The following is a 12,246-nucleotide window of genomic DNA, read 5'->3' as shown; positions in this document are numbered from 1 at the left end:
TGGCACTGATTGCATTGATTTATTTAGAGACAAAACAGATCCTTTTTAGTCAAAACAAAAGATGAAACAGGTCTTAGTTATGCAGCCCTTGTTGGACCAAAGTTATCCAACTGTACCAAAATAGAATTGAGACTAAGAGTAGATGATTTGCAGAAAATCCACTGAAGAGACAAATGGATCAACATTTTGAGTTTTAAAAAAGTACCATTCCCTGATCAGGCTAAATCACTAAGTACACCTAATTAAATATGCTCATTTTTTTTGTGTTTGTTGGTTTGTTTTTCCAGTACTCAAGTAAGGATGCCTTAAGACAAGAACTATGGATAAATATATCAAAGTACGGAAGATTGGAGAAGGATCCTTTGGGAAAGCAATACTTGTCAAAGCTAAAGAAAATGGCCAACAGTATGTCATTAAAGAAATAAACATCTCCAAGGTAAATGATTGTTATTAACGAATTCCTGAGCCATTATTTTTGTACTTCTCTTCTCACAAATCGTTATTTTCCTTCTGAAGATGTCAAATAAGGAGAGAGAAGAATCAAGGAGGGAAGTTGCTGTTTTGGCTAACATGAAACACCCAAATATTGTCCTGTATAGGGAGTCATTTGAAGGTAAGATGAACTAATACAGTAGAACCTGAAGTAACATGAGTGACTCTGTGGACTTCTTACTGCACTTAGTCTACAAATCAGGGAGTTTTCTCTCTTTAATCAGTATTTTTCATACCTTTATTACTTAGTTCAGCTGTTTTTCTTTTTTTTTTCAGAATTCGCATCCGTGTTTAAAAGTAATTGTAGTTCAGGAAAAAGGGGAACAAATAAACAAATATTCATGTCTGTACCTTTACATGCATTGGTTTTGATTGATGCTTAAATGAAAGGTATTCACTTGTTTCTCCAGAGCATAAGTCTCCTTGCATATACCCTAGCAACTAGAATGCTTGTGTAGGTTAAATTTGTGTAGGTTAAATTACAGTCTAAATTTGGATATTGATAGCATAGCAAGAGCAGTTTTATGTCCAAGACTGTTGTCTTAGAGTGTTGTCTTCAGTAACTGCAATCATATAGTTGCTTTCAGAGCTGGGAAAATAGATGGGACTGTTCACTTCATTAGGCAGTGAAGGAAGGAGAAATAATATTCTACATTGTCTTCAAGTGAATGTCTTGGGAAATGGGAAGAACAGAAAAAAGGTTCCAAAAGCCTATTATAAAAGTTAAAATATTATTAAAAGCCCCTAAATATTATTTGAACTGCTGTTTAGAGATTTTGGTCTCTTCTTTCCTTCGTTTCTGCTGACTTTATGTCTTTTGCCTGGGGCTTTCACTTTGTCTTTTCATGAAATTAGATTTTTGTGACATAATCATATTACACAGCCACACTTCTGGTTTATAAATGCACACTGCTTTCTTCATTGTGGTAGAGGGCTGTTCTTTAAGACTGCTTTTTTCTTACAAGGTAGATCTTGTAATCCGTAATTCACAAGACTTTGTGTTGCATCTTTATTGTCACAACACATTGACTTTGAATACATTGAATATAGAGTTCATAGAAGAAAATTATTTCAGCAAGAGATGTGCAAGAAGTCTAGGCTCCTAGAATCATCTTTTAAAATAACACGAATTAAAGACAATAAAATAACCAAACAGAGAAACTTTAAGGGTTTGATGTTTAGAAAGGCAGATATCAGAAGCATTCTATGGGAGTGAACTTTAAGTGAACTTAGTTGATTCAATTTATTTTAATTCAAAGGTTTTTAAGTGTTGTGACTAACTTTTTCATAAAATAGGAGTTCTTTCTCTTTTGAGCAGCATGTGACTGATTTTCTGCAGTTATTCTTCTCTTCTCAAAATCATGCCTAGTATGTGAGTAGTGTAGTTCTTACATTTTTGGCAACTTGCAATTTGCTTCTGCCTAATCTGTTTTTTCATCAGTAACTGGGAAAACCATAACTTTGAATGAAATGTATTATGTTTGTTCATACCTCCTGCTGGAAACTTGCATGGGATCTTTTGAAGTCCTGAGATTTCATTCAAAAATGAGAAAATAATTGTTTCCATCTCTCATTGTCCGCTGGAAGTTCTCTTACTGTTCTTCAAACTGAAATAGACTGCATGTCTAGTATGAAAGCTGATGGCTGTCATGTTCTGGCAAGTCCAGGTAAAATTCCAAGAAAGAAGAAGGCAAGTAGAGGCAACTGAAGATCCCTTTTGGGTAGGGGGATCTGTAGGATGTTTGAAAGTTCAAAGATTGGTTTTATATTGCATCCATAAAATGACACCTTTAATTTCATAGTGGTTTTCAACACCATGTTGGGACGTTGGTTCAGTAGATGTAATTCTTTTCCTTCCCTATCAAAATAGTTCAGTGTTACCAAAATGGAAAAAATAGGTTTTGAAACTCAAAATAATAAACATTTTTTTGCTTGAAGTTTGAAAAAAATTGATTAATAAATTATATCTAAAGCTGCATGTAAAAAAGTAATTTTTTGTTGCTTTTTCTGTGGCTGTGGTGAACATATTTAGAAAGCTAAGTAAAGAAGGGTCTTGCTTTTGTCTTTTTGAAATACTTTGTCTTTTACTTTACAGAAAATGGCTGTCTGTACATAGTGATGGATTACTGTGAAGGAGGAGACCTATTTAAAAAGATAAATGCCCAGAAAGGAATCCTGTTCTCTGAAGATCAGGTAACAGCAAACTCCTGTTACAGTGTTTTGTTGCAGAATACCTTTTCAGGAATTTGAAATTATTTTGGTTCAGGCTATAGATGTGGTTGCTTAATCTAAAAGGAGATTCTCAGTCATTCTTGTTGCTATTGATCAGTGTAGTATCATTAAAAAGCAAAACCAAACCAAAAGACAAAAAAAAAAAAAAACCAAAAAACCCCAAAAAACCCCCAAAACAACAACTGCACCAAAAAAAAAAAAATCCAGAAAGAAAATATGGTTGGAAGTCCTGGGTGTGTTACTTGAGATTTTGTCTCTATGTGTAAGATGCTTTTAAAAGTTGAATCTCTTGTGAAGTAAACCAATCCAAGACATGAAAAATACTGAAAGACAACATGAATATTCTTACACCTCTGAAATAATTTTTAAATTTTTTAAAGATGTGATGGCATGGGATTTTTGTATCAGTATTGTAATACTGATTTTCATGTGTCCTAAGTACGAAATAATATACTTTGTAAGTATAATAATATGAAATATGGAGTTGGCATCATTCAAAAGTTCATTTTGCCAGTAATAAAAATGTAATATTCTGCTGATATACTTCCAATACATTTTCTTGTGCCACAAAACTGGTTATAAGGTAATTTTTAGTGAAAAAGGAGTGATCTAGTTTGGAATAAATGAGAGGATTTTAAGTACAAATTTGATTAAATTAAGTAAAAATAAGTTATGTAGGATTTACAGTGGGTTTTTTGTTAGGACTGACATGTTTCTTTGTTTATAAACTGTTTCTATGCTTTTGTGTCTGTGTCCAGTAGGATTTCAATTTACCTGGGATTGGAAAGCCTTAGTAGTATATTAAACATTTGGGATATAATTTGTAAAACTTTTAATTTTCTCATTTGACCTCACTTTTACAAAGTCTTCCATGGAAAAGTGAAAATTATGCCTTGCATTATACTATAATTTTGTCATGTATGTACTCCTAAGTAGTGAATGTAAAACTGCTATTCACATGGCAAAGTTCTTGTCATTAGTCACTTCTTAAATTGTGATTTTTGCAAATTTACCCTAAAAAGGGCATTGTTGGCTTGTTCAAAATCTTCTAGTTGGATGTTTGTTGCTTTTCTCATCAAAATCTACTTTGTAATATTTTTCTTTTGAAGGTAAGACACACAAAATTACTATAAGTAAAATAAGTTTCTGAGAGCCATCAGTAGGCTTTCTAGGACTCTTGGTCATTTCACTGAGTGCAAGAAGACTTGTATTGGCTTCAGCAAAAGTGCAATCCTAATTTGCAAGTTCCACATCTTAAGTATTTTAGCCAATCAAATCCATGTTGCAAGCCTCTGCTAGGTTTATAATACCTAATGAAAATAGTAGTCTGAAGCTTAATATCAAATTTGGGTAACCAGCATCTTTCATTAAAAGGTTTGCATTATAGTGACAGTGCTATTAAGTTTTTAATTATTCTTTGGTATAAATGAAGAGGGTAATGGGGGGGAGGAAGGTAAAATCCATAGTTATAATTAAAGTCTCATTTGATAATATCTCATAAGTGGGGAAATTTTCAGATAAATTATTAAGTTGGTGTTGTATTTTCTTTTATTAATAGATTCTGGATTGGTTTGTACAAATCTGTTTAGCACTAAAACACATACATGATAGAAAAATCTTGCATCGGGACATAAAGTCACAGGTATGTAGGTGGCGATTTTTCAACTGAATTGTCTTTCAAAGTGATTGCATTCATACCTTCCTAGTTTGTTTAAGGAAATATTTCTAATACTGGAAGAACTTCTTCAGTCTGCAGGAGATTTATATATTTGTACAAACAGATGAGGCTATTTGATGAAACTACAAGTGTTACTCATGTATTTATGTCTGGGGACAGAAGAGATTATGTTTGACAATGGGAAGTAGTGTTTTCTCATATTAATGAGGCATGAGTTCTAGAAGTCTGGTGTTCCATAGTAGTAAGTAATAATGATTTCAGGGGGACTGAATGGTAGAAAACTTTCTTCTTCTCAACATATGTAGAGAACAAAAAGTGTGCAATTGTATGAATATTTTAATTAACAGCCTTTTTCACATTTCTGTATCAAGAATATATTTTTAACCAAAGATGGAACAATACAGCTGGGAGATTTTGGAATCGCCAGAGTTCTGAACAGGTAACTCCTTTTTGATATTGTTTTTTCTTGGACTTAATTTAAATTGCTTTAACCAAGGAAAACACAATTTGTGCACTTCATATGAGTTAACCAGTTAACATCCATCTTTATTTTTGTCTTAGTACTGCAGAGCTGGCACGCACTTGCATAGGAACACCGTACTATTTGTCGCCTGAAATATGTCAGAACAAGCCTTACAACAATAAAAGGTACAAATAAGGATTTTATTAAACAATTCCGTTAAAAAGAAGAAAATAAGCTCTTTTATTATCTAAATATCTTTTATTATCTAAAAATGGAATCTAAAGCTGTTCTGATCAAATGATGGTGAGCATCTGTTAGTTTGTCTCTTACCCAAGTAGGTACTTGAGCTTCACTGTAGAGGTGGTACCTTAGTAGTCCAAAGTAGAAAGCGAAGTCATGGAGAGATGACTTATCTTAATGCTCCAAGTTCACAGTTAAGGTTGTGTCCTTAACTGTGGCTCTACTTTTGCCTGTCTGCACACACAGTGGTTGTACTGCCTTTGTTTATGTGCTACCAATGTGAAACTCTGTTAAGGATGAAACAGAGCAATTTGGTTATCTGAGCATCTATGATGTGCATAGATGGGTGGCTCAGCTGGCTCCAGATACCTCGCTTACACCTTTGCTGCCCTGGCAGCAGCCTGTACCTGGTAACAGTGTCCCCAGTGTAATTAAACATCTGTAATTAAATATTAGTAAGTTACCCTTCCAGTGCACCGAGCTGTTATATTCATTGCTGTGAGTGCCTTATACTAATTTCAATGGATTTCTTAAGAGATGAAAACTGTTACAATACCTTCCCTTTAATTTCTTCTATGTGGGGTTTATTATCCAATGGTGTTCTAACCAGATCCTGTAATGAGTGAGGGCAAGTTTAATCGCTGCTGAACAGAATAAATTGACTTTGAGAATTGTGTTTGCTGAATTAGGTGATGAGGTTTTTGGATTTTGTTTAATTCAAAGACTTCAGGCAAATGTATATATTTAAACAAAAAAAAAAGCCGTTGTCCATATTTTGTCTGATTTCTGTGGCTGAGATGGTTCTAAATCAGAAGCCAAAATAGTATCTGATTTTCCAGGTGGGCCTTATTTTGATTGATAAATTGGTTTTGAGATTTTTGTTTCCTTGGGGTTTTGCAGGCTCAAAGAAGTCCACAGATGGGGCCTTGTGCATAGTCAAAAATCCACCATTTTCCTCTTCAGAGATAGATTTAACATTGCCAGTTAACTTGTATCTGTGAACCTAGAACTAAGTTTTAAAATAATGTGTTCTCTTTGTTTTAGTGATATCTGGGCCCTTGGTTGTGTTCTCTATGAAATGTGTACACTTAAACATGCAGTGAGTAGAAACTTTGTATCTATAAAAGAATATTGATTTCAAAGAGAATTTATCTCTGATGTTGTGCAGATATATTTTAGTTGATTAAATGCTTTCATGGTAGCCGTTCGAAAATTACCTTCAGCGTTTTCATCTCCACTTCCTGTGCCAACCAACACTTTTCATTGGTGTTTTGTTCCATGCCAATCTCTCAGATATCTTGGTACCTTTGTTTTTAATGGATTTTATTAGCTGAAAAAATTGTTAGGTGTTACAGTAAAGGATACTAGGAATAGTGGGGGGCATTTTTGTTTAGTTGGTTTGGGGTTTTTGTTGGGTTTGTTGTTGTTTAGGGTTTTGGGGGTTTTGCTTGGTTGGGTTCGGCTTTATTCCCGAAAAAGCCGGAATTCACTGAAAGCTTCATTGAAAATCTGAATCTGGAGTCTGCTTTTTTGCAGCTGGATTAATGTATTTCTGTTTAGAACAGAAATATTGCTTAGAAAAAACTCCCAAGGTGAAAGAGTTACCTTTTTCCATTTTTTTCTTCTTCTATCTACGTGTGTGTATAGTTTGAAGAGTATATCTTCATCATCCACTCTTCAGTTAGGAAGGGAAGAAAATGCTTGGGTTTTTTTCTGTACTGTTTTGGATATTTTTGTAGATTTTGTTTTCTTTGGAGCTTCTTAGTAGCTATTGTTATTAAAAGAAAAATATTATAACAACATGAAAATGGAAATAAATATTTTCAAGGGATAGGGATTTCATTTCAAGCTTCTGTAATTTCTTCTTGCTTGGTCTTTTATGTGGCAGCACTGCTGACAGTGTTTAATTTCTGACAGTTGATGTCAACAATTTGTTTTCTGTAAGCTGGGTGATGCATATTGTTTTCTTTTTATTGTACAAAGAAATTGAAATGGTGCTCTTGTTACCTGAGCTTAAACTGAAGTCTGAGCATTTCCTTAGATTTCACCCTGAATGAGTGTGAATACTTCACACATTCTGTGATTTGTAATGGGAGTTTGCTAAAAATGGCAGAAGGCATGTTGTGGTTCAAAGCCTTTGGAAGAGGAGATCAAGCAGATAATTAATTTTTGCTTAGTTATATATCATTGTCAGTCTAGATCAGGAGGCAATTAATTGTTAGCATATTATGTCTCCATAGTATGAAATACCTGTATTGTGATGTATTTCCAATTGGAATTTTAATTTGGATACTTGGCAACAGATTATTTTGAACTGCTGGAGTTGACCTTGAAAATGTGTGTGTTGAGGCAAAGGAAGGTGCACAGTTAGCTGAGTTTCTCCATCATCTGTATGTGCAGCCTTGCATGTGGACAGGAGATAAGAATAACTGTTCTCTTCCTTGTGTGATACAGTTTGAAGCCGGTAACATGAAGAACTTGGTCCTGAAGATAATCTCTGGACCTTTTCCTCCTGTTTCTATGCATTACTCCTACGACCTACGTAATCTGCTGTCACAGCTGTTTAAAAGGAATCCTAGGAATAGACCATCAGTAAACTCCATATTGGAGAAAAACTTTATAGCCAAACGGGTTGAAAAATTTCTCACACCAGAGGTATGGAGTTAGTTTTAATTCTAACTTTGCTAAAAGCATCATAGGACTTTCCTTTTTGTTTATTCTAATGTTAATATATTACTTGGAAAGCTAGAGTAATAGTATTCCCTAGAGCTCTTATAGACAGGGTCAGTTGGGCAAAAACTAGTTTTACAATGAACTGTAAAGAAAAGTCTCAAATTATTAAGTGTTTGGTAGTTTCCATAAGTAAATCTAAATTGACATTTTCTGAAGTGTATTGTTTTGTGTTTTTCTATATCATGAGGAATCACCACTGAGATGATTTGTTTAGATACACATCTTTTCATAAAATGCTGCTGTCAATTATTTCAGCATTGTTGCTGTATAGAATTTCTTCAATCCAATTTTTGTTTGTAATTTGGAATGTTCTGAAAGCCTGTTGTGGAAAATAATGCTAAGTAAAATCATCTTTGAATTTCTTGAATTTTAAATGTATCATGCGTATATACCCTCAAAGAAGTTGCTTCCTATTCTGTTTAAAGATATCTATTCATACCATTTTATATCTAGTAATGTCCTTTTAATATGAATCTAGTCAAAAAAGATGAAGATTAACAAGTGAATAATAGTACTGATACAAGGTAAGTAAATATAGAAGAGAGAGGCCATAGAGGAAGTGCAGTATAAATAATTCTAATGGATTCTAACTCACAACTAAAGAAATATCTTGAAAAGGCCGTATATAATTGGAATTTCTGAATTTCTGTGTTGAAATAGACTTTCAACTTACTTCAGATTGAAGTCCCAAAGAAAGGTAAAATTCAGAAATCTTTACCGTTAAGTTTGTTCTAGCATTTGCAACAGTAATAGTTTTATCTGATTTTATTTCCAATAGCTAGAATGGATATGAAATTTTTATTTGGAGTTAGTGAAAGTATAATTAGTAATAGGCTGTCTCTGTCTCCAGATGGTGATACTAATTTGTTCTAGATGGAGTATGAATACTTAGGTGCAATTTTTCCAACTGTACTACTGCTGTGTTTGACTTAGAGGTGTTATCTAGTATTTGAAACACCAAAAAGAAAACCCACACAGAAAGCATCTTCTCCGAAATGTATCAGTGTGGTACATTTATATTCAGCAGGAGGTGATCATTCTGTTATACAGCTGTAATGCTTATTTTCTTGCAGTATCATCCATGGCTATTGTCCTCTGTTTTCCTTAGTCTAAACTTAAAAATTATTTCATAGTTGACATCTTCAGGATGTTGCAACTGTTGCTGAAATCCCATTGTTAAATATCAGGAAATCAATCTTCCAGTTTTATGTAAATTCTTTCTTTAGCTTCATAGTTACTAAGTTGCATTGAAGAGCAGATCTAAATTAGGATCAATTTTTTAAAAGGAGAGGGAGCTCTTTGAAAGATACTAATGAGTCAGATTTCTGTCAGTAAAGGTGTTATCGTGGAAACATCATAATTCAGTTGCTACAACTTACCACTCAAATAAAAGCTTCAAGATAATTGAAATACCATTAATAAGAGACTGTAGGAAACTGTGTGACTTCTGGCTTACAGAATCTTTGATGCTAGACTCTACAGATTAAAAATTTACTTTGCAATTATTTGCAGAGTCCTAAGGTCTGCACTTTGGTTCTTGTTTTCTGAAGATTTAACTCAGAAATTGTAGCATCCATTGTAACTGACTGGTACAAATCAAAGGAATCTGGGTAGTTCAAGATTCTGTAAAGAATATTCCTGAACTGACACTTTTCATTTATCCTTGCTGCTCTTCCTTGAATACTTTTCACTTGAACTATATAGGTTTTGAGGTGTTTGGTTCAGAACTACCTACAGTATTTAAGATGATTGCCTATTAATATTTGAATAAAATTTGTCTAGTCTCAAATTTTTCACCTCAGTAAGACTACTTTCCATATTTTACTATGCTAATTGTATATGCCTTACAGCACACCACATATGTTTTTCCAGATATCCACATATGTGGTCATCTTCCTATCTTGAAAAAGGATAGCAACACTTTAAAACTGCAAGCATTTTTAAAGAACTATTTTTTGACACTAGCTGTATGAGAAATTAAGGTGAACTTTGGCAGCTACTAAGAAATCTAAAATGAATTATGCATAAAAATTCTGTTGGTCACATTAACTTTTTTCCTAGATTCTTAGCTAGTTCATAAATGAGATAACATGTGCCACCCAGAAGTCAGACTAAATTGCTTTTTAAAATTACTTGAGTAATTATGCCAAACAGATTTGAAAATACTCCAGCTTCATATTGGTAGTACTAAATTCTAGTAATACTAGATTCAGTGCGTAAAGTTGAGTATATAATTTCATATAATTTACAGTGAATGCTCTTAGTTAGATGCTTACTGCTAATGGCCTGCTTACCTGAAAATGGCTTATTCCTAGCTTTGCTCACAGGTATTATTGACTAACTTTTCCCCTTGTTTAGCTTCTTGCAGAAGAATTCAGTCACAAAATTTTTCACAAGTTTGGACCACATGCTTCACCAGGTAAGTTGGTGTCTGTACTGCTTTTGCTTTCAACTCTGTCAAGATCATGTATGTAGCTTTGTTCTTTTACTAGGCTTTTTTTTTTCAGTGTGTTCTCATACCTGATTGTAGGATTTTCAGGAAAAAAGAGAGAAGAAGCAATTTCCTCCCCTCCCCTGGGGATCTGGATGTATGTTGGGTACAAATGATGCAAACACAAGCTATGGGCCTGTAATATATTAAGTGTACTTTTTCCTCTTGCAGTATGCTACACTTCCAAAATTTAAGGAGACAGTGTAGATTGAAAATAATGGAACTAATTCATATGCTATGATTGTATTACTTACTTTTTATCCCTTAGTAATGAAAAATGGATAATGAGAAGTACTATTTCTTCCAAAAAAATGTGTGATGCTTCATTAGCAATTCCAAGATAAAGCCCTGGTTTCAGTCTAATTCAGTGAAATTTCTGCTAGTGGTAACAAAGATTAATTCTGTCAAGATGGTGTTACTTCATTTTACTGCATTAGTTTGCCTTTTTTTTCCCCTATATTTTCTTCCCAGTTAATTTATTTCACTGTAATTATTTGATGCTCTGGCAAGGGCTTTGGTATCTTTTTATAGTGTTGCTGACCTCCTCTTCTGTGGTAAGGGAGCCCTGCTGACCCAGAATCGAACCCACAATATTGGTGTATATTCAGGAACTCTGTGGGGAAAGCAATATCCCTGAAGGCCATGGAAGCTCTTCTAGAACTCATCTTTTGGTGACATTAGCATTACAGGTTTCAGTTCAGTGTTGTTAGTGGAGAAGGGCCTGTTTCTCCATTCCATTAGGAAACCTCTTCCCTGTGTACATGAGCACTGTGCAGTTAAGCAAGGCAGCTGAATGAAGTGTCAGTTATCCAGCCTGAACAATTAAGATGTAAAAGCATGGGAATTGTTTGATTCTATTTCTTATCAAACATCAGACTTAGACAAGCTAATGCATTAGCTTATGTGAATGAAATGTTAGTGGTTTGTTTAGGGTTCAGGAGGATGCCCACGCACACCAAACCTGAAACCCAACTGTGACTGCAAAGCAAATTTATCTTTATTACTAGCAGTAGCAAATAATACATACCCCTGGTTCCTGCAAAGCCACTGGGCAGGCAAAGGACATGGAGAGCATGGTGCTCATGCAGGGGGCAGGCAGGTAGTGCACCTTCAGGGCATCCCCTGGATCCACGGTGTGTATCCAGTTCTTATCAGCCCTCCACTCCACACCCACACCTCAAGGCTTCTCCTCAGGAGTGGAATTTTTCCAGCTACGATGTCTGGCCAGTGCATGAGATGAGGCCACAGCAGCTTGTGATCCCACCTCCATGCTAACACCTCCCAGTTCCATTGTGCATTGTTCCTTTCTCACAGGTTAAGTTCCCAAGGGACCAACCAATGCATTGTTTCTCTTTCAAGGGTCAAGTTTCCACCAGTTATACAGTAAAGTTTTCTTCTTTGTCTTGTGGATGTGCATAAGAGCAGACCAAATATGGCAGGGCCTTAGATGCAACTTCGGTCCCTGACACACAGTTCACCCATTTTTCTCTAGTTTTGCTGTTCTAAGATTTTAAAAAGTCTTAAAAAGGGAAATACCATACACTGGCCAGCCTGGGTAGCTCAAAACCAAGTTTAGGGTTTTTTTATTATGGGTTTTTTTTCTTTTCAGCTCAAAGACCAGTTCAAGAACCAACACTGACTTCAGTTGCACCAGCTCAGAAAATTACCAAACCTGCTGCAAAATATGGAGTGCCTTTAACTACCAGGAAGTCTTGTGGTGCACCTAAAAAGCCTAATGAGAAGAAGCCATTGACTAAAATTAGACAGGTAAGAACCTAAGTTAGGTAAATTGTGCTGTTTTGTTCATACCTTATTTAAATAGTATGCCTTCCTTTTCAAAATGTCTTGGTATGTGGACATGCTTCATGCACCTGCAGAGAAAGTAGAACTAGTAGTTCCAATGCTTGGCTTGCTTCA

General features: G+C 34.8%; 1 protein-coding gene across 13 annotated transcripts in view; it reads left to right on the top strand.

Annotated features, from left to right (window-relative positions):
• Positions 1-12,246, top strand: part of NEK1 (NIMA related kinase 1) — a 42,546-nt gene that overhangs the window by 2,794 nt on the left and 27,506 nt on the right. For 12 of the 13 annotated variants that reach the window (XM_064417665.1, XM_064417666.1, XM_064417674.1 and 9 more), the window contains 10 exons: positions 288-436; positions 517-613; positions 2,588-2,685; positions 4,283-4,366; positions 4,774-4,841; positions 4,964-5,050; positions 6,150-6,204; positions 7,560-7,760; positions 10,197-10,257; positions 11,939-12,096. In XM_064417665.1, the coding sequence (XP_064273735.1) occupies positions 320-436; positions 517-613; positions 2,588-2,685; positions 4,283-4,366; positions 4,774-4,841; positions 4,964-5,050; positions 6,150-6,204; positions 7,560-7,760; positions 10,197-10,257; positions 11,939-12,096 (1,026 nt within the window). In that variant the 5' untranslated portion in view covers positions 288-319. Of the gene's footprint in view, positions 1-287; positions 437-516; positions 614-1,810; positions 1,865-2,587; positions 2,686-4,282; positions 4,367-4,773; positions 4,842-4,963; positions 5,051-6,149; positions 6,205-7,559; positions 7,761-10,196; positions 10,258-11,938; positions 12,097-12,246 lie in introns of those variants that run through there. The other variant, XM_064417676.1, reaches the window with a different exon arrangement.

Source organism: Passer domesticus, chromosome 4, assembly GCF_036417665.1.
Source record: "Passer domesticus isolate bPasDom1 chromosome 4, bPasDom1.hap1, whole genome shotgun sequence".
Classification (NCBI taxonomy): domain Eukaryota; kingdom Metazoa; phylum Chordata; class Aves; order Passeriformes; family Passeridae; genus Passer; species Passer domesticus.
Note: the sequence above shows the minus strand (reverse complement) of the source record. Positions and strands in the feature narration are given on the sequence as shown.